Source organism: Spermophilus citellus (genome assembly GCF_964194105.1).
Source record: "Spermophilus citellus genome assembly, chromosome: 3".
NCBI classification, from domain to species: Eukaryota; Metazoa; Chordata; class Mammalia; order Rodentia; family Sciuridae; genus Spermophilus; species Spermophilus citellus.
Window position 1 is genome coordinate 31,122,960 of NC_138184.1, and position 22,072 is coordinate 31,145,031.

Sequence of the window (22,072 nt, forward strand, 5' to 3'; positions counted from 1 at the left end):
GAAAAGGTGAATTTCCTTAGAGGGGCTCAGACCATGAGGAGCAAAGGGTATGAGGGGCGAGGCTTCTACCCCAACAACCCCCCACCCATCTTGATCATCTGTATCCAACTTTACCTGATTACCTGGTGGGTTTCTCTATAAGAGTTCAATTCAAAAGGATTTAGTTGCTTCAAGATGCATAGAAAACCTGATAAGCCGGCTATACCTTGTTTTACCTATGAGGAATCTGATGGAGGCAACTCACCCAGGTGTGTATTGTATTGTGGGTGTCATAGGTACAACACCCAACCTGTCTTCTGCCCCATGATGAGGCAGTGAAGAGAGATTCAGGGCAGGTGCTGCTCTAGGGAAGTTTTAAACTTACTCTTTCCCTCAGAAGGTTTGATAATAAAATGAACTGGCAATAGGCAGATTAACTGGGGGAAAAAAAGAAATTTTATCAATATGCATAAGCTCAGGACTCATACTTGAAATAAGACCCAAAGGGAGGACTAGGAAGATGGAGCTTGGTTGTCTCTGGAGATGAAGTCTCTTGTGTAACGGCCACCCGTGGCCATTGCTGTCTGGGCTAGGGGTCAGACCTCAATCTTTTCTTCTTGATGAAGAGGTCCTTCCTAAGCCCATAGGGTATATCCAATAGAACAGCTAGAGGTAAGTTTCTTTTTACAAAAGGACTACTTTCAGAGCCATTCTGTGTCTGCACTTCTGAATAGCCACCTTAAAATCTGCTTAAGAAGTATATTTAGGGTGGTTTACTTTGAACTTCCTCTCTGGGGTGTCCTCAAGTTCATACCTCTCTGATCTGTGCATGAGAAATCAGAATCTTTCTGAAAGTTCAGGAAGAGACCTGAGGTCCCAAACCCTGGAATGTGTGGAGGCGTGACCCAGGTGCAGGGAAAGGCAGGGTGGTGGCTAGTTAGTGAACTCTAGGGGTCATATGATAACAGACAGGGCAGCTGAGGCCTGTTGATGTGAAGCTGCGAAAACAAACTTGAATGGGCTATGTGGGGTAGACTTGAAGGACTGGGCATGTCCCCACAAGCCTCTCTTCTGACCCAGTGCCTGCTTATTCTCCTAAACTCGGCCTTCTCCCCATAACAAGGGAGAAGGAGCTGTCCCTGTGTAGCAATGTTTGGGTTAAAGCCACATAGCAGGGTCCTACAGGTGTGCCTCAGCCCAGGCTGTGGACATGAGCCGAGAGCTCAGGGAGAAGATGCTAAGAACTCCCTGTGGGAGCTTTATGTTCACATTGATTCATATCTGTGGGTTTGTAATGAGAAATGGGACCAGCATTAATCTTGATTTTTGACTTATCTGGGGCTCTGTTTTCATAGGTCGCTCAGGGTCTGCCTCATACTCTGAGGATTATACTGGTAAAATTGTTTCCATTATTTAAACACAAAAATTAGTATTCAGGATGACTCTTATTCTGTTTGATTTTATACTTTAAATTTCCCACATAATCAGTTCTTTAAAGCTGACATGTTTGTTTGCTAGAGAAGGTAGAGAAGGCATTCACACCTACAGTTATATTTGTCTTATGTGTGCAGATGATTCCTTGACTTATACACTGTTTAAGTCTGCCTCCTTATCTACAGTGCTGGCAGCTCAGATAAATGTCTTGGTGTTTCCATTCATTCATCTGCAAAATGACTGGCACTGTCCCTAAGGGTCCCAGCAGAAGTCATAGCACACAGATATCCCCCACCTTCAGCTCACACCCCAGTGGGATCAGACAGAAGACAAGATGCCTGCATGTAGTCTGCATGCCTCTGGCTAACAAAGCAGAGGCAGACGGTGAAGAGTGGGTGGGGGGAGGATGCGGCCGTTTTCAGTAGGGTGGACCTTAAGATCAATGTAACCGATGTGATTCTGCAACTTGTATTTGGGGTAAAAAAGGGGAGTTCATAACCCACTTGAATCAAATGTATGGAAGATGATATGTCATGAGCTTTGTAATGTTTTGAACAACCAATAAAAAAAAAAAAAGAATTTGAGTGTTGGCCTGAACAGGTGAGGGAGTCAGTTGGATGGCTTAAGGGACGCTTCAGACGAAAACAGGACAATAGCTGTGAGACTGGAGCATGTCGTTGGGGTTCTGAGGACTGGGGGGGGGGCACTGTGGCTGTAGCAAAGGGGCAGAGGAGATGAGATAGGGAGGTAGATCTTGAGGTCTTTTCTAGGGGAAGGGGGAGAATGACAGGATTTTGGCTCTTAGTGAGAATGGGAGTCCCTGGAAGGCAGACGTGATTCTAGTCGCATCAGTGGGACTGCTGAAGTGCTGAAGGTGGGAGTGGGGATTGCACAGGTAACAGCAGAGAGAGTTGTTGTTTATTTTTCCTCCTTTCTACACACATGCGTGGGCAGAGTTTATATCTGGGATTAGTCAGAATATGTGCTTGGCAAATATGATCTCGTGATAAAACCAAGTAGGTTTCCTGGTATGTAAGAGAATATTCACCTTCCTTTCTGGCGTTTTCTCTGTACTCAGCAGAAATGTTTGTTGCTATTAATCAAGACGTGAGAAAACCAGATTTTCAGATTGGAGTGTAGAGTAGATATCTCCCAGTCTGTGGGACCCTAAGCACAGCTTTTTATTTTTTTATTTTTTTGGCAATTGGATAAATATCTGGAAATTTTGTATAAAGGTAAAGATTTTCACCAGAAAATTCACCAGAGAAGCCCAGCCTTTCCGTGATGTCCAAGGAGCTTGCTTCCTTTCTGATAATGGCCCCTGCCTGCCTCCTCCACTCACAGCTGTGGCTCTGGCAGGGAGGCGGGTGTGCATGGGTTCCCCTGTGTGCCTGTTTTAATACTGGTTCTTCCTTTCTGGCACAGTTGCCCCCACCCCTGTCTCTGGGTGTTGTTGGTTGCCACTCCTCTTCTGTCCCCAGCCCTTCCACGTAACACCAAGCCTTCTCCCAGAACACATGGTCTCCTTTCGTGGCCTGTGGACCTGTCCTTACGTGAGTGATGAGGTCCTTCCAGCTCTGCTCTGTCTCCTGAAGTCCACAGGAGACCTGTGATGTCTTCGGATCCCTACTGTCTGGTCCCAGCAGGCCATGTGCAAGGGCTTTAATTCCCTGCACAGCCCTGGCACACACCTAATGTCCTGGGTGATGAGCTGTTTGATGCCCTCTCCTTGGGCCCTCGGGTGTCACCGTTGCTGAAACAGAATTGAATCTGCTGTTCCTGCCTTTTTTTTTCTTCTTCCAAAAATTCTGCTCAGAACTTCTCAGTGGAGTGCTGAGTTCAAAAAGAAGATTCTAGAGAGAAACTTTGGAAGGCCTCTCCCTGGTCACTGGCTCTCCTCTCCCTGTATTCCTGCTGTGGGTAGACCTGGACAGGGACACCATTGATTGGTTTGGGTGAAACCTAAAGTTCCCCCTGGTCCTTTCAGTAGCCATACCCCATTTTCCTTCCTAGTTATCAGGTGTGCCCTTTGTCAAACGTGGTCTTATTTTCACACACACACACCAAAAAACAAACAACAACAACAAAAAGAATCCCAAGCACTGTATATTCCTGTAGTCCCAGAGGCTTGCCAGGCTGAGGCATGAGGATTGAGAGTTCAAAGCCAGCCTTAGCAACAGTAAGTTGCTAAGCAACTTGGTGATACCCTGTGTGTAGGTAAAATACAGATAGGGATGAGGATGTGGTCAGTGGTCGAATGCCTGAGTTCAATCCCAAGTACAAAAAAAAAAAAAGAATCCTCAAATATCAAAGCAGAAGGTTCTGGTTCCTGCACGCAGGGGATCTTTCCACCAATTCCCTGCATATTCCACAAATTTATTGATTGGGTTTGAGATAACATTCTTCCCCAATCCTTCGCTTTAAAAATTATATCTTAGTTGGGGCCAACTTGAAATATTGAGGGTAAATGCGTGGACTTATCTCTCAGATTCTCACATTGGCTGTGGCTCATTAGACTCTTACAATGCTTCCCTGTGCCATGGGCTCATTGAGGTTGCAATTCAGAGAGCACTCCCCCACCGCTGACTTGAGCTGAGATGCTGTTCAGGGAATTGGGGGCATATGTCCTTAGCAAGGACAGCTTCACTAACCCTTTGAAGCCTCACTGCAGGGAGCTGAGCTGTCCTCAACTGTTCTTCCAACTGTTCTCCCCCAAAATGCCAGGATCAACACCCAGAAACTTGCTGAAGCCCTTCAGAGTCTGGGAGGGAGTTGGGGCTGCCGGAGGTCGGGTGGGCTGGGGGGTGAGGAGCTCCCAGCCACCGGGTCTGCAGATACTCCCAGAGTACTGTCTGTAGTGTCCAGGGTAGATATCCTATTGGAATAGTTGATTTGAGATTGGGTATAGAACTATTTGAAGTGGATCAGCTTGAAAATTAATCATGCTTTGCCTTATGTTTATTGCTAAGTCAGTTTGTAGAATTTCAAATGAAAATTTCCCAGCCCGAGGACTACACCACAGCACCGTTGATTATTTGGCATATTTCAACTTCTCTCAGCTCCTGAGCCAAATGAAGTAACTTTCATTTGCAATCCCATTTGTAAGTCTAATTTTAATATTGTGTTTATTCATATTAAGGACAGAATTTCTTTTTTTAAATAACCCTACCGGCCCCCCCCCCAAAAAAAAAAAAAACCAACCCGCAGTGAGTACTACGTTGGCATCATCACAAGTGATTTAATGAATGAAAGTACATTTGGGGATATTCAAAAAAGAGCCCAAGGAATGTGATTTTTGTCAATGTCTTCATATCAGTTTAGCTCTGGGGCTCACTGACTTCTGAGGATGTGAGGGAAATTTCTCTGTGGTTTGGAAGACATTTTTCTGTAGACCAGTGGAGTTGGGGGTTGTGTGATATCTCTTATGTAAACATCATGTTTCAAAACATCTTTTCCAGTGCAGAGCACTAGTCCACATGTGAAGACCAAATGATTTTTGACAAATGATTTTTTAAAAAAATCTAAGGTAAAATAGTAATTCTGTCAACTGGAAGAACACAGGATATATCCATTTTTCAGGATAGATAATTTTAACCTATGGACAAATAGGTTAAAATTATACTGTATGAAATTTGCATTTAGATTCTAAAGAAAAGAATCAGTCCTGGCAGTGGCACACATCTATGATCCTGGAGGCTTGGTAGGCTGAGGCAGGAGGATTGCAAGTTCAAAGCCAGCCTCAGCAACTTTTACTGAGGCCCTGTCTCTAAATAAAATATATAATTTTTTTAAAAGGTCTGGGGATGTGACTCAGTGGTTAAGTGCCCCTGGGTTCAACCCTCAGAAACAAAAATGAACAAACAAAAAACCAGAAACACAAACTACAGAGAAATCTATGCAGTGTATAATTTGTCCAGCTTAGCTTTCATTTGAAGAAAGGAGTTCTGAAGTATCTTTGAAGTTTCATCAGTTGAAAGTCCTCCAAAAAGAGAACTATTGAGGAACTTGGTGGTGTGGTGGTGGAAAAGAAAAGCTTCCTCAGTTTTTTTGAGGGAATAACTTTAAAAATAGTTAAATGGTGTTAAAATTAAGAGTTACACTTGTCAGCCGGGGGCCAAGTAATCCCAGTGGCTTTGGAGGCTGAGGCAGGAGGATCACAAGTTCAAAGCCAGCTTCAGCAACTTAGGCCCTAAGCAACTCAGACTTTGTTTCAAAATTTTTTAAAAAATGATCTGGGAATGTAGCTCAGTAGCTAAATGCCCCTGGGTACCAAACGGGGGAAAAGTGGGGGGGAGTTAATTTATCATCAATTTTTAACATTGTTGTTACATCTGAAATAAGCTTATGTACTGGTTTTAAAAAAAAAAATCGCCACCACCCTTCACATAACCCACCAACACTCAAAGTTTCCACTTGATTGCCAAGTGTCAATGTCATGGCGTTATTGCACATGCCTGTAATCCCAGCACCTTGGCAGACTGAGGCAGGATGATTTCAAGTTCAAAGCCAGCCTCAGCAATTTAGTGAAACCCTAAACAACTCAGCAAGACCCTGTCTCTAAATAAAATATTTTTGAAAAGGGTTGGGGATGTGGCTCAGTGGTTAAGTGCCCCTAGGTTCAATCCCAGGTACAAAAACAAACAAACAAAAAACCCATTAAAAAAAAAATCCTGCCATAGAGAGTTATTGGGAAGGGAGGAGGAATGAGGATGTTAAACCTCAGGATGCAGTTAGTGGAGTTTGAGATTCGCCTTCTCTGTCTTCACTTCAGAGTATACACACCATTATTCCTGTGTCAGATGAAGAAACTAAGTTGCAGAGAAGATCTGCAGTGAGGGAGTGAGGGTGTGGCTAGTGGCAGAGCACTTGGCTAGCACGTGTGAGGCCCTGGATTCCATCCCTAGCACTGCCAAAAACAAGAAAAAGAAAAATGCTGCTGCTCTGTCTGCTCTCCAGTCCTGCCCATATGAGTGGGAGCAACCCCCAAATCCTTTCTTCCTGGGTGGTCTCAGTTCCTGGATAGGTCCTGTGTGAACATCCCTCCACATGGTGGTGGTGGAGGGTGGATCTAGAACAGCATGTCACCTTGGGTTTACAGAACCAGTCGTCTGTTTTATGGGCTGGGAACTGACTGTAATGGACTTAATGGAGAGCCAAGCGTGTTGTGTCTACTGTAGCTCGTGGGCAGTTAAAGGAATTTTCAAGGGTGAGTGGATTTATAGTCAAATGCATCTTGGTGTTGACTTTGGAAACCAAGAGTAATGATAGTGCCTCTGTATAAATTTGCCCCATCTCTGCTCTTGATCCCCGGCAAGCTCAAAGTTCGTTACTCTCCCATTGCTCCTATCCTCCCTCTTTTTCCTCTCCCCTTTCCCTCCCTGTCCCTATCTCTGACTCTAGCTCTAGTTGACTTAGATGTCTACTAGCTAAGAGAAGAGTAGTGATCAGCCAAATTGCTTACCTGGATTTGATTTCTTCCTATTTATATTAATACAATAATTATAGCTGTATAAGATAGTTTTGAGGCTTACAGGACATGGTGATTAGGAGTCCATGGGAAAGTGGCATCCAGGAAGTGCTCACACATGGGAGCCTTGGGCACAGTCTTTGCTTGTTACAGTGGAGGAACCCCAAGCCCAGGGAGGGAATTTTACAAACTACCTCTGGTCACCTATGTTAGCCTCCCTGGGGGCTCACAGTGCCCTTGATCATGACTTGGCCTGGCCTGAGCCAGGTTAGCATGGGAGAGTTTGCTTAGGGAGCTGAGCCTGCAGTGCTGGAATGGGGTGCTGTAGAGGAGCCACCTTAGAATGGCCCTGGTACTGATCTCGGGGTCTCTGTACACAAACCACACAGCAGCCCTGGGAGCGTGTGTGTTTTAGAATGGGCATCTTGGCCATGGTGAGAAGTGTGGCCTCTCCCTTGGGAAGATGGAAAAACCCACCTAATTCTGAGTTGAGAGGATTAACACCCCTCCAAGCCCAGTTCTTGGGTCCTCAGTTGGAGAACCACTGATCCACCCCAGTTGCCAGCAGCAGGTGTAGTCTCTGGTTTTTCTAACTTTGGGAATCATTGTGGTGTCTTGATGTTACAAGGCAAAAGTCCTTAAGATGTCTTAGAAGCTTTTTAAAGTTAAGACCTGGCTGCTGCTGATCTGGACAGCCTCTGCACACCACCTGAGGCTCTTTTATCAGCCTCTCCAGGTCACCAGAAGCTTCCCATCACAGGGCCTTTACATACACTCTTTCAACTCTTACTGGCTCAAGTGATGTTGGAGAGATGAGGCTGGACACCCGAGGAATTAGCAGGAAGCAGGTTTATTGGCTGCAGTGGTCCAGAGTGAGGCGCCTGCCTAAAAAAGTCTCTGGGCCTCCAGTCTGGAAATTCTTTGAACTTCATACCCAGTGTGTGTGTGGCGTGGCGGGGCGGGGCGGGGCGGGGCGGGGCGGGGGGGGGGGCGCATTGAAGATTTACATGACGAGCTTTTCCATTTTTTTGGATTAGTCAGAGGTTTTACAAGTTTTACCACAAAAGCACAGAAGTACCATCATCAAGCCCAACTTTGCTTTTGCAAGACAGATCCATTTAGTTATCGCCAAAAAAAGGAAGTCCTAACCCACATTGAGTTTTTTGCAGAATTTTTTGCTGATATTCTGTTAATAACAACAATTAAGGTGAGGGTCTCTGGAGAAGCTTAACGAAGATTCTTTGGAGGAGGGGGCACCACTACACAAGTGTCCCTTAGGTAGCCCTTCCTTTCCAAGTCAGCTCTTCCTGTTTGGAGGCCTTGTTGACACTGGGCACCTCTCCCTTCTGCCTTTATCACAATTACAATTTTGTGTGTGATGATTAATTAACATCCAGCATTCTCTTTGGCTCCCTGAGGGCAGAACGTGCATCCCTCTGTCTAGTTCGTGGTGTCTTCTCGGTGCCCCTCACAGTACCTGGCACACAACAAAGCACATGGCAGGTGGGAGGCCGACCTCTGGGCGGTGGGAGTCATGGCATCTGGTAGGAGCGTCTTCGATTACCTATCGATGGCCCCTTTCCCACCTTCGTTTGCCTGACTGCCCCCCTCTCTCCCTGGAGGTGTGCTGAGGCTCCTGGAACACGGAGAGGAATACGTCTTCACACTGCCCAGCGCTTACGCGCGGTCCATCCTCACCATCCCGTGGGTGGAGCTCGGAGGAAAGGTCAGCATCAACTGCGCCAAGACCGGGTACTCCGCGACCGTGACGTTCCACACCAAGCCCTTCTACGGCGGGAAAGTACACAGGTGGGATGCGGCTTTGTCTTATCACAACGCCCGAGTTTCCTTTCCCATTAGAGGGCCAAATTCCAGCCATGCGTGGCATGAGCTGGAAATGAAAATAAAGTTAACAGTTCTTTTGCAAGAGGCTTCTCTTTCCCTGCTTCACGCGGGCTGCTTTTGGAGCCCACCCCACTCTAGATGGATGCGGAAAGCTTTGGCGAGGCATTTATAGAGCACATTCCAGAGAATAAAAGGCGCTTTTTCTTTTGTCTTTTGGAACTGGGGTTCGAACCCAGGGCTTTGAGAATGCAAGGCAGATGCTTTGCCACTGCGATACATCCCAGCCCAAAAGGTACTTCTGTTTGTTATGATAGGATCTTCCTTTTGAAGATAGGCTCTTCTTTTTGAGGCCACAGTTTTTGTTTCTCTGCTCTGAAATGGTTTGATCTGTGAGTCCAGACATGGCCTGGGAGTTCCTGGTTTCTTGTTCAGTTGGACCTATTAATACTCCTGAATCCTGGGTCATGTACCTGTGAGTTAGAGACTCTCCCCCTCCCCTTTTATAAGCTGGGGAAACCCGAGTCTTAAGCAGAAGGAGGAGAGGTCGCCTGTTTGAAGAAGCACAAAGTGGTTTTTATGGTACCAGCAATCAAAAAAACAAAACAAAATCCTTTAGAGCAGACCTACTCTATGCACAAGCATCCATCTTTGCCCTTTTCCTTAGAAAAACACAAGGACATTTACAGTGGCATGCTGAAGCTGGCATACACTGGTTCACAAGAGCTGACCGTTTCTTCCGGGCTGGACATCCATGACACCATGCTGGTAGTGGAAATACCACAGGAATGACAAAGGCATGCGGGGCTGGTGTTTCCCTTCACAGAGGGCCAGTTGTTAAACGCTGACCAGCACACCACTCATATCTCCCACTGTGGACTTCATACTTGGGGCTGACCCTCTGCCTTGCCACCTAGGAGCTGGGACAGTTTTCAGGCTCGGGGAGAATGCTCCCAAGCTTGTATTAGAACTTGAAATACTGCTTGAGCTAGACTGTCAGATATAGAGAAGCTTATCCCTCATCCTGAGCCGCTTTAGAGTAGCCTCCTGCTTTTGCTTTGTTGCTCTGACTGTGCAGAAAACTACAAAGTGTGGAGGAGGGTGGGTGTCTGCTTTCACCCAGAATCAGAGTTCCCTGGGATGAGACGACAAGGAGAGAGGTCACAAATCTCCACAAAGCTCTTTTAAAGAGAGGTTGAAGTTGTCCCTCCAGCTGCTGCTGACTGGGAAGGCACTGACATGAGGCCAGGAGTCTAGGCTCTGCTTAGCCTTCTTTAGAAGGTGCGTGGATGTTGGGCTGGACGCTGCCCTCCTTTCCCAGCGTGAGCTCTGTTGGGATTGTCAGCAGCCTTGTTTGACCCACATTCAGAATTGACCTTGTTTAAGGACTTTTTGCGGTTGAAATTTAGAACTGCTGGATGCAATTTGGGGGGGGGGGGAAGAGTTTGTTTTCACACACTGATTGATTTCCATCTTTTTTTTTTTTTAAACACATGGAGCACAACTTTTCATCTCTCTGATTGTACATGATGTAGAACCACACTGTTGATTTCCATCTTATATAACCATGATACAAGTGTATGTTTATCAGAACTAAGAAGTAAACATTTCTACTATTAACAAATTACTATTAATTAATATTAACTAATCTGTGGATGATATTCAGATTTCACCCCCCCCCCATCAAGGTTATTTTAAGAGCTAGTCTTTAAGCAAAGCTGAAAAAAAAAAATTCCCTCCTCTACAACCTGTCTAGAAATCTCCAAAGCACAAGTACACCTTTTGAAATCTGTTTTCATTTGGCTCATTCATGAATTCAGGGTCACAGCAGAAGTGAAGCACAACCCAACCAACACCATTGTTTGTAAAGCCCATGGGGAGTGGAATGGTACCTTGGAATTCACCTACAGCAACGGGGAGACCAAAGTCATCGACACAACTTCACTGCCAGTGTACCCCAAGAAGATCAGGCCCCTGGAGAAGCAGGGGCCCATGGAGTCCAGGTGGGGACCAACTTGTGTGTCTTCCAGCCTTGTTGCCCTTAGCACTGACTCGGGGATGGAGCGGGAGGGATCTTTGGAAACTCAGCTTGTAGGCACTGGCCAGGAGCCTCTGCTGGCTTCTCCAGCTACTTGAATTTCCCATCTCTCCCTTAGGAGTAGACTCACGTAGCTTCCAATCTAATTATCTTGCACTTATAGGGTGGGCTGTGGAAATAGTCTGACAAATGACTTAAACGATTTTTTTGTTTTTTCCCATAGTTTTTATTGGTAAAACATAATGGTGAGATAGATTCCTGTTTACACATTCATACATGAACGTGATGGAACAGTATAATTTGGCTAATTTCATCTCCTAGTACCTCCCCTTTCCCTCCTTCTCCTCCCTCCTCCTCCCTCCCTGGTCCCTTTCCTCTACCATTTTTTCTTTCAGTTTTCATGAGAGTCCCCTGCACCCCCTCCCACAATATTTCTTTTCCTTTTTCCTCTCTAGCTTCCACATGTGAGAAAACATACAACCCTTAATATTGAGTTTGGCTTATTTCATTTAAAATAATGTGTTCTCAAGTTCCATCCATTTTTCTGCAAAAGATATAATTTCATTTTTTATAGTTCAATAAAACTCCATTCTGTATATACACATTTTCTTTATCCATTCATCCATTGATGGACACCTCAGTTGGTTCCATGGTTTGGCTGTCATGAATTATGCTGCTATAAATATAGCTATGCATGAATCACTGTAGTATGATAACTTTAATTCTTCAAGGTAAATACTGAGGAGTAGGATGTCTGAGTCATATGGTGGTCCTGTGCCTATTCTTTTGAGGAACCTCCACCTCCAAACTGATTTCTATAGTGGTTGTACTAATTTAAAAGAATTCCTTTTCCTCCACATCCTCTCTGGCATTTATTATTGTTTATATTCTTGATGACTGCCGTTCTGATTGGTGTGAAATGAAATCTCAGTGTAGTTTTGATTTGTATTTCTCTAAATGCTAAAGATGTTGAATATTTTTTCATATATTATTTGGCCATTTGTCTTTCATGAGCTTTTGAGGTTCTTTTGAGAAAGTTGTTTCCTATACCTATATACTGGAATGTTGACCCTACATTTATTTTGAGGAATTGTGTAGTTTCTGGTCTAATTTCTAGATCTTTGATCTGTTTTGAGTTGATTTTTGTGAAGGATAAGAGATAAGGGTCTACTTTAATTCTTCATATGGATTACCAGTTTTCCCAGTACCACTTTTTCAAAAGGCTGTCTTTTCTCCAGTGTATGTTTTTGGCACCTTTGTCAAGGATTGTATGGCTGTAGATGTGTGGGTTTGACTCTGTCTTCTATTCTGTTCTCTTAGTCTGTTTTTATGCCAATACCAAGCAATTTTTGTTAATTATAGCTCTGTAGAATAACTTGAAGTCAGGTACTATGATGCCTATAGCATTGCATATTTTTGGTTTAGAATTCTAAGCTTTGACTATTCTGGGCTTTCATTCTTCCAAATCAATTTTAGAACTTTTTTTTCCTAGTTCTGTGAAGACTGGCTTTGGTATTTTTGTTATTGAACTTGTCATTGGTATTCTATTGTACTGAATCTGTAAATTTTTTGGGGTAGTATGGCTGTCTTAACAATATTTCTGCCTATCTATGAGCATGGGAGGTCTTTCTATCTTCTTGTGTCATCTTCAATTTCTTTTTTCAATATTCTGTAGTTTTCTTTGTAGAGGTCTTTTACCTCCTTGGTTTTATTTATTCCTAGGTGTCTTATTTTTTGAGGCTATTGTGAATGGAATTGTTTTCCTGATTTCTTTCTCAGCAGTTTCATTATTAGTATATAGGAGAGCTATTGATCTTGTAACCTGCTGCCTTGCCAAATTTGCTTATTAGCACTGGAAATCTTCTGGTGGCACCTTTTAGGTCTAATAAGATCTCATCTGCAAATGGTAATAATTTGACTTCTTCCTTTCCTATTTTTATCCCCATTTACTTTCTTCTCTTGCCTAATAGCTCTGGCTAAACTTTCTAGCACTATATTACATAGGAGTGGTGAAAGTGGATGTCTGACTTCTAATGCCTGTCCTGAAAATGTTCATCTACTCAGCTACATCAACTACAGAGAGTTGCTAGTAATTGAAGAACTGTGCAATGAAGCAGTGAAATACTATTTCTTACCAGCTTAGTAATGTTATTTTTAAAAATTCAGTGCTGGCAAGGGTACAATAAAATTGACTGTTTCCTCCTAGTAGGAGTAGTACCTGTGTGGATCAGTAGCTTTAAACTTGCGAATTCACTTTAATCTTGTATTCTACTTCTGAGTACCTGTTCTCAGGGAAGATTCCTAAATTCAGATTTAGGAAGCTGATTTTTGAAAAAGGGCAGAGGAAGGAATTAAACAATAGAAACCACCCAACTGTCTGACATTTGGAAAAAAACTCAAATCAGATGTCTACTCTATGGTATGAATATAATGCAGCCCCTTAAAGTGACATTTATGCACATACACAAACATACTTTTTTTGGTGGCAGGTGTGCTAGGGATTGAATTCAAGGGCACTTGACTGCTGAGCCACATCCCCAGTCCTGTGTTATATTTTATTTAGAGACAGGGTCTCACTGAGTTGCTTAGCACCTTGCTGTTGCTGAGGCTGGCTTTGAACTCCCATTCCTCCTCAGCCTCTCGAGCTGCTGGGATTATAGAAGAGCCACCACACCTGACTCAGAAGCAGCATCTTATTGGAAGATGCCATTTTGATTTTTCAGTCTAGGTAATCGGCAAACCATGTATGGCCCATGGGTCAAATCTAGCCTGTGGCTGATTTTACGAACCAGTTTCACTGGAACACAGCCATGATGGTTCACAGCTGTATATGGTTTGGTATGGTTTATGGCTGCTTTCCTGAGCAACAGCAGAGTTAAGTAGTTACAACCATAGACCATATGGTTTGCAGAGCCTCACATGTTTACTATCTATCTGGCCCTTTACAGAAAATGCTTGCCAACCCTCACTCTATTCTAGAAGTATGTTGCTCTTTTATATAGATAGTATGTAAGGGTAAAATGAAATTTCAAATTATTTTGCAGAAGGGTTTGCTATTAGAAGAGTCTGCAACCAAATAAGTGCTTGTTAAGTGGAAACAAAGCAGGATACAAGGTGTATGAATAATATATTATAGCTGAGTTTAATAAAAACAGAGGTTCAGCATCCTTGGAACCTTTGCTTTGTTGTAGGATTAGTATTAGAACAACTCATCCTTGTTATTTGGGGATAATGAGTGTAACTTCTCTGTGTCCAGATGGATGTCATGAACTCTGTCCAAGCATCCTTTTTTCAACCCAACCTATTGGACAGTGGTAGTAGAAAAATGAAAAAGCTGCTGTAAGGAATAAGATCCAGCCCCTGGTCACACTGGCTCTAGTGGAACATTCCCAGGACAAGTAATCCTGTGGGTCTTGGCATTACTGTTGTTTCCAGTCTGACCATTGAGAACAAAGCTCTGATGATCCTGCTACTGTGCTTCTAAGGAAATCGGCAGTTGAGTTTCTCTTCATTAAGGCTCTTTGCTGCCTTGTCAGCCTACAGCAGGGAAGGAGTCTGGTGTGAGAGTGTATGTACGCAGACTGTACTGTAGGGAAATGGAGCCAACCCACCTTTGTTCTTTGCTTAGGAAACGGCATTGAAAAGTAGCGTGGCTGGTCCAAGGGCAAACCTGCACCCACTGTCCATACCAGGTCCCCAAAACAAAGGAAGGGACCATTAGCATGGTTAATTAAGCTGACCAGTGGTTAGACTGGTTGTCTCAGTCTTACAGCGGTGCTGTCCCTGATGAGTCCTTCAGTCCCCAGGAAGTCCCGTCAGAAGGGACCCAATGCCCTCATCAGGAGGACAAAGATACTCTCTGGTCTGCCTACACCTGTGGATGGTGCCCAGAGTGTGGTCTGAGTAGGGGTCCTGCCTTGGCCAGAGCTCTCAGGAGAAGGGAAAGCTAATGTGCAGTGATGCCAGGCACACCTTGCTTTCGCCACTTGTCCACCTTTGCCACGTTGACTCCCTCCTCGGCAAGAGCTCCTGTTGGCTTCCTTTTGCTTTTCTGTCTGACCTATGTCCATCCCTCTCCACCCTGAAGGTGCCTTCCCTTGCTGTCTTTTCTTTTGGCTTGGTGTTTAGCACTTTCTTCAGCTGAGTCCTCCTCCCCACCATCTAGTGGCTCTCTGGATTGGATCTTTGTGCTTGTCTGGGTAGGGCTCTTTGTGAGCCAGTTCTTACCCCATTCCCTCCTCACCAGTCCTGGGGAGGGGGCGGTGTCTCTGCCCTCTTAACTTGTGCCACTGTCCTAGAGAGGATCTCACATCCTGGATGTCCTTGTGCCCAGTTCTTTAGAATGAGGAGTAATGAAGAGGTCTGTATTTGACCCAACACCTAATTGATTTCTTTCCTTATTTCACTCTGCTGTTCTGGCCAGTCATGTGTGTGTTGCTGGGGACTGAACCCAGGCCTTGAATATGCTAGGCAAGAACTCTACCTTTGAGCTACATTTCTCAGCCCAATTACTTTGATGGTAATTTGATACATATATTCATTGTCTAGTTAATTCATTGTCTAATTCAGGGTAATTGGCAATTCCATCTCTGTGAACATTTACCATTTCTTTGTGCTAGGAATCTTCAGACTCCTCTCTTTTAGTTCTTCCAAAGACCTAGCTTCATATTACAGCTCCAGAAACTTGCTTTGCAGTAGAACAAGCCATCATGTCATGCTCCCTGGGTCTGTTTGGTAGACCCAGGGTGGGATTGGTGGGAAGGAGAATATGACCCTTGGCATCCAGCCTCCTCAGAAGGTGCTGCTTGCTGTCCCTGACTTGCTAGTAGTGGCTCCACCATCCCTCCTCTGCCTAGAGGCCAACATTCCAGGTTTCCTACTGCACTAACGCCTGGCTGCAGAAAGGGTCATGGTTACCAACTGTGGAAAGGGATCTAATGAGAACCTCCACTTGCCCCCTGGGTGCAGAGGCGTCATTTCTGGAGAGCAGGGAGGGAATCTGCACCATTGAAATCTCTGATTGCTTCTTTTGTGTGGAAACTGAGGCTTCTCCTGATGCATTTCAGTGTGGAAGTATGTGGATGATGGTGTCCTGCTTCACCATGGTTCTTCTGTACTTGAGAATGGGGTATTCCTCTGAATCCAGGCTGGTCCCTGGCAAGTCCTGAGAAGGAGAGCCGCTTGTCAGAAGCCAGTCTAGGCCACCTCTATGGTGAAGGAAATGAGGCAGAGACATAGCCTTCTGTGTAGACGTGGGGGGAAGTGATGGATACTACACCATAAACACACCATTTCTTCCTACTCCTCCCCTTAACATTTCTGCACCTTAGTTTTCTTTGTAAAATAGGAATAATGTAACATATCATGGAGTTGGGAGGATTAAGTGGGCTTACAAATGTAATATGCTTAGAAATATTTATGGTAAATTCCATGTCAGTGTCCGCGATTACTGTTGGTAGTAATGTTAGTTACACTGCCTACTGCTGTTATTGGTAGAACTGAGCTCCAGAAACTCAGCCCAGAGAAAGGCATGCTGCTTGGGACAAGTAAAGGCAGCACAGATAGAGCCAGGTAGCGCTGGGTTCAAACCCTGATTCGGGCAGCTTCAAGATACCTGGATAAGCTACCTCTGGGGTGGGGCTTGCCTGCGTTCCCTTCCTACTCTGGGCACTGTTATCCTCCAGCTGGTTGACCTCATTGCATTGTCTCCTCTCCTCTCTGTGCCTCTACAGGAACCTCTGGCAGGAAGTTACCAGATATCTGCGACTAGGGGACATTGATGCAGCCACAGAGCAGAAGCGGTGCCTGGAAGAGAAACAGCGGGTGGAGGAACGGAAGCGGGAAAACCTCCGCACACCATGGCAGCCCAAATATTTTATCCAAGAGGTAACACTGCTGCTTCTTATTGGGCTCTTGCCCATGAGAGCTTACCCTGGACAAGGGAGCTCTAGTGGGTTTTTCTTGCTAACCAGTTTGGATGCATGGGGACAGGCAGGACAAAGGGAAGTCCTGGGATCAATTAGGGGCATCTTGGCTCTGGCTTCAATTTTGGAACAGGGTTCAGGCATAATACCTTGAAGCCTAAAACCATCTTGAGGGCAGAATTGAGCTGTTGACACTTTTTCTCCATCAGAAAATCCCATTAGCCTGCTACGAGGGAAAGGAATGGAATTGCACATCTGGATTCTGTTCTACTTAAGGAAATTATAACACTTTGTTACTTTAGCATTAGTATCATACCAGTTGTGAAGTGCCTCACAGTCTACCCTCACACCTGATGGGCTGGAGTCCTCATGACTGAGCCCTGCCTTTCAGGGCTCTGCCTCCTGTGAGGTACATAGGACAGACATGTTAGGGAAGACCAGTGTGATAACGCTGCCATAGCTGTCACCCCACAAAGTGATGTTGGAAGGCAAAATATCCACGTGGCTGCCACCCTACTAGGCAAGTGAGCAAGACACCATGTGTCCCACAGAGGCCCTGGTATTCTGTTTATTAAGCAATTGGGAAGCATTCTAAGAACAGAAGAGTAAGTTTTAAAGATAGGAGCCACAATTTGTAGAACAGGCCCTCGGGAACAGAAGCAGGCCAGTGAGAATGGGGCAAGTTTAAGTCTCTATTCAAAGCATGAGATGCCACTCACCTAATTCTTTGAGGAGCCAGAAATCCGGATTTATGGGAAACCTGATATTTGCATGATGTCAAGAAATTTAAAAAATTTAAATAACCAAGAGCTAATCAAAATGTATCTATGGATCTTTCTTTACCCCTGGTGCCACTAACTTCTGGTGATCTCTAACTTCTACAAAGATGGCTCATTCTTTCTAGACATAAGGCTACGGTTGACTCAGAGCAACATAGCAATTTGGTGGGGGATTTATGGTCAGGAGCAGCAGTAAGCCACCAGTTCTCCCCAAGTCAGGAACTGAGAGCTATGGACTGAAAGGATACTTGAAATTTGGACTCTGGCAGGCTGTTTGGTGGTGGGGATTTAAGAGTTAGTAAGGACCTTTGCCCAGATGAGGTAAATCCTTGAAAAATCCTTCTGTGAGGTGTGGGTTCTTTAGAAAGTTGTACACTAAACAACAAGAAATCCTTTCACTTAGGTTTAATAAAAGTCAGTACATTGATAATAGAAGTCCTGGGGACATGTAAACAGTAAAAACCATCCCAACTCCAGAATGGTTACCATTCAGAATGTACGTTCCCTTCTGGCTTAGCTCCAGACTCTGTATGCCACTTTGTTCTTGCCTTTCTGCACTTCATTGGTTGTTGGTGGTTCTTTTGTTTACTCATCTTGCTGTGGTTACTGCCTGTTGAAATATTTCTCTGGCCTCTCACTGCCCCCCCCCCCGCCCCGCATGGTGGGCTGAGAAGTTACTGGTTTGGGTTCCATATATGAAACCTACACCTTTTCTTTTTCAGTTGTTTCATCTATCCAGCTACCTTCTTTCTCTGTGGTGTTGAAAGGTTTAGTAATGTAAAGCAACAACGTCCCCATTTATTTTGGTCATGCCATGGGGTTTCTTCCGGACATGCTATGATAGATCATCTTGGGCTCTAAAAACAGCCAGGCTGAGAGGGGCAGTGAAGTCATTGTTTGGCTTGGGTGAGATACTGAGAACAAAGCATATATGTGCAGACTGGCAGAGGTCCCTGTAGTATCCTGATATATCAGAGACTGGGGCACCTACCCTTGCTTCCTCTTTTGTCTACTGAGAGGTCTCCATGTAATGCCTCCTTCCTTCTTTTTCAGGGCAACGGCTGGGTATACTTCAATCCCCTCTGGAAGGCACACTGATGGGCTGGAGGTGCAGAGCTTTCCTAAATAGCCCTGTTTTTGTAGGAATTAAAGTGGTACAGTACCAAGGTTTTGTTGGCATTCACCGAGACCCCTTGCTAGCAAACAAGAAATGGTAAAAAAAAAAAAAAAAGAAATTCTATACTGTGAACCATGCTCCCCCAAACTCTTGCTAGAGGATTGAATTTATCCAAGAGCCATTTGGGGCATGTGTGTACACATTTAAGGTGTTCACACACGCTCTATGTACATATGAGTATTACTACACATGTAAATAATGCACTCACCAAATTTAAGTGGGTAATCATGAGCTCCTTTTTATCAATGAGGTTTGAAGTTTTCTATTTTTCACTTTGCCAAAAATGTTTTGCACTTACAAAGATGTTTTCACTTAGCCAACTTCTGTCAAAATGAAGATTGAATTGGCATGGCCCAATCAATGTGTCCTTATATAGTAGACAGTGGCTCATTCCTGGGAGAAATGCAGGTGGCAATCATTTCCCAAGTGTGATTTTCACATCCATCCCCATCTCCATCTTTTGTTTGTCCACATCCGAGAAATATAAACTACTTTGCTCAGAATGGATGTGTGCAGGAAGCTATTGGAGATTAATGCCAGAGCCTTCTAAGGTGGAATCTAGAGCCAAACCAGGCCCTAACATTGTTTTCCTCCCATCTTTCTGATGCTCAAAGCACGAGTCATACATCCCTCCAAAGCTTCTTCCTTTACAGCAGAAAATAAATCTTACGGAGAGTTCATTACCTTCATGATGGAAAAAAGGGCTTCAGAAGCTGAATTATGTGCATGCATATTCAAATATGCGAGAAAAGAATTTACTGTGGATTTTTAAAAAGTGTACCTCTCTGGTATGACTCAAACTCTGCAAGAAAGCCACTGTGATTAAAACAAAGCCTTTGTAAGTGTTCCATGGTTTCAGTTGAATTTGTCCTCAGCCTTTACAAATTGAGGTGTCAGACGTGACCAAAAAAAAAATTTGCTCAATGCTTAATTTATTTTTTACTGTGCCACTCCAATGATATTTATAAAAATCAGTAGCATGAATGCTTCTCTGTAGTAATACTAATTTTGTGCCTTTCGTCCGCTTTCTTAAGACCAATTGTTCACACTTTGTAGATATTAGACAAATATATTTCAATTAAATGTTATTCCTCTTTGTGTGTGTCTTTTTTTTCAGGGATTCAGAAGTTCTGATCAACTGGCTCTGAATTAGCTCAGATTTTCTTGATTAGGTATTAGATTTTAGAACACTGTTTTGGTAGATCAATACTATCAAACATGAATACTTTGACAAGTTCTTAAGACTAAGTACATAGTTCCTGTTATGGGCCCGTTCACGCCATTTTTTAAAAAACATCCAGTTGAATAGTGCTTGGGATCATTTTATTTCTAAGTGGGAAAGATGCTATATTGAAGGGGAAATTCTCAGAAATCTTGATCTTCTAGTCTTCCTACGAAGCATAAGCCATCTGGAAGTCAGAAGGCTCACTTCTCAGGAGGGTAGGGTATACTTTGCTTTTTAGAAATTAAGTAACACTAGATTTATAAATCATATGGTGAATACCTGAGTCTTAAAGCCCCCATTGTGTTCCTGCACAGTTGTATCTCCCTCTATACCTTCCCTGCAGTAACCATCGCTGTTTTATAAAAGTCAATACTATTTCCAGATCAATCTGACTTAGTGGTGCTGGTCATTTTTTGTGTAAAACGGCATTGTATACGTAAAAATATTTATATGCCTTTTCTTGTTGCTCTGGATCGAACTTTTGTGTTGGAGGTAGCAAAAGCAGGTATCCTTGTCTTATTTTTAATCTCAGAAAAAGCTTTCAGTATTTAACCATTATGTCTGCTGTGGGTTTTTTATATGTGGACTTGAGGTAGTTTCCTTCTCTTCCTAGTTTTGTTGTATTTTGATCGTTGAAAGAGTCTTGATCTTGTCACAATGCCTTTTCTGCAAAATTAAGATGACCATAGTTTCCCCCCTTTCTTTGGTTAATGCATGGTGTTACATTTTCATATACTGAACCACCTTTTAATTCCAAGATTGTGCATTGTCATAGCATATAATCCTCTTAAAATACTAGCAAAGTCAACAGTATAGTAAGAATTTTGGTTCAAATAATTTAGAAAGGATGTTGGTCTGTTTTCTTATTGTCTTTTCTGGCTTTGGTACCAGTGCCTCATCATAGGATGAATTCAGAAATTTCTGATGTTTGGCAGAATTCGCTAATAAACCATTTGGTCCTGAGGGGTCTTCTGATTATTGATCCAGTCTCCTTAGATTTTTCTGTTTCTTTATGATTCAGTCGTTGCATCCTTCTAGGGATCTGTGCAACAGGATTATCCAATTTATTGGCATACAGTTGTTCATAGTACTTATTTGGAGATGAAGTCTGGGCTGTCTCTGAGCCATTACTCTCATAATCTTGTTTACCTTTGTAGAACTAGAGTAATGTCCTTATTTTCATCTGATTTTAGTTATTTGACCTTTTATCTTTGATGCAGTTAATCTGTTTGCTAATTTTCTTTTTGAAAAATGAATATTTCACCTCAAAGGAACATTTTGTCTTCATAGTTTTATGAATACACTATTTGTATATTTGATAAATTCCTAGGATAGAATATGTATATCAATTTCACTAATGCCAAAGTGAGTTCATTTTTTTGAATTCTTGAATACTTTTGTACATTTTAGCTAACCTGGTGGGTAGTATTCCTTTTCAGTTGCCATTTTGGATTTCTTCTGTCAAGGGCTAATAAAAATTTCATGTGTCTTCCTATAAATTCTTTATCAGTTACAGGCAAGACGATAGTACATATGTATTGTCCAAATCTCAATTTTTCTGATCTTTTTGGGAAGCACAAATTTAGGAGTGGACATGGCAGTGAGATAGCATTAAATCATCCCCACTGTTAATATTCCAGGTCTGATACTAGTAGACTGGGGAGTTTGGACAACTCCCCAAAGTCTGCACATAAGGCTTCACTGGGTCACAATCTAGAAGATGGAAATTCCAAGGCCATTTTCCCATAGGAAACTGGATGGCAGGTTGGCAACATCTATCACTTACATTGGGTTCAGGTGATTTTTGGCTTGTTTCCCTGGGTGTAACTAGAGGAAACAATCCTCTGAAAAGCTAGGCCTAAATTTGCCCATAGGACTCTTGAACACCATGCACTAGAAATGAGACCCTTCAGAGTTCTAGGTACTATCTTTACTAGGCCCAGCTTTAAACAGACTTGAGGAAATTATGCTTAATAGTCTCAGAGAGGCAGAAGGAATATTTAGTAAGATAACAGACTTTAGAAACCGATGAAAACAAGTCAGTTAAAAGGTCAACAAATCCAAAGTATATAAGGATGAAAAAGGTGTATTATTGAAAATTCCATAAGATAGCAAAAAACAAGTACCAATTTACCAGCAATATTTATTTTGTAGATGGATACAATACCTTTATGTGGTGCTGAAGGTCAAACCCAGTGCCCCTCATG

General features: G+C 43.4%; 1 protein-coding gene across 2 annotated transcripts in view; it reads left to right on the forward strand.

The window, feature by feature from the left end:
* The window catches only part of OSBPL10 (oxysterol binding protein like 10), a 283,487-nt gene extending 263,705 nt beyond the window's left edge, over positions 1-19,782 (forward strand). Inside the window, exons 8-11 of one of the 2 annotated variants that reach the window (XM_081283103.1) lie at positions 8,503-8,689; positions 10,543-10,725; positions 16,493-16,646; positions 18,517-19,782. In XM_081283103.1, the coding sequence (XP_081139229.1) occupies positions 8,503-8,689; positions 10,543-10,725; positions 16,493-16,646; positions 18,517-18,561 (569 nt within the window). In that variant the 3' untranslated portion in view covers positions 18,562-19,782. The remainder of the gene's footprint in view (positions 1-8,502; positions 8,690-10,542; positions 10,726-16,492; positions 16,647-18,516) is intronic. The other variant, XM_081283102.1, reaches the window with a different exon arrangement.
* The last annotated feature ends 2,290 nt before the right edge of the window (positions 19,783-22,072 follow it).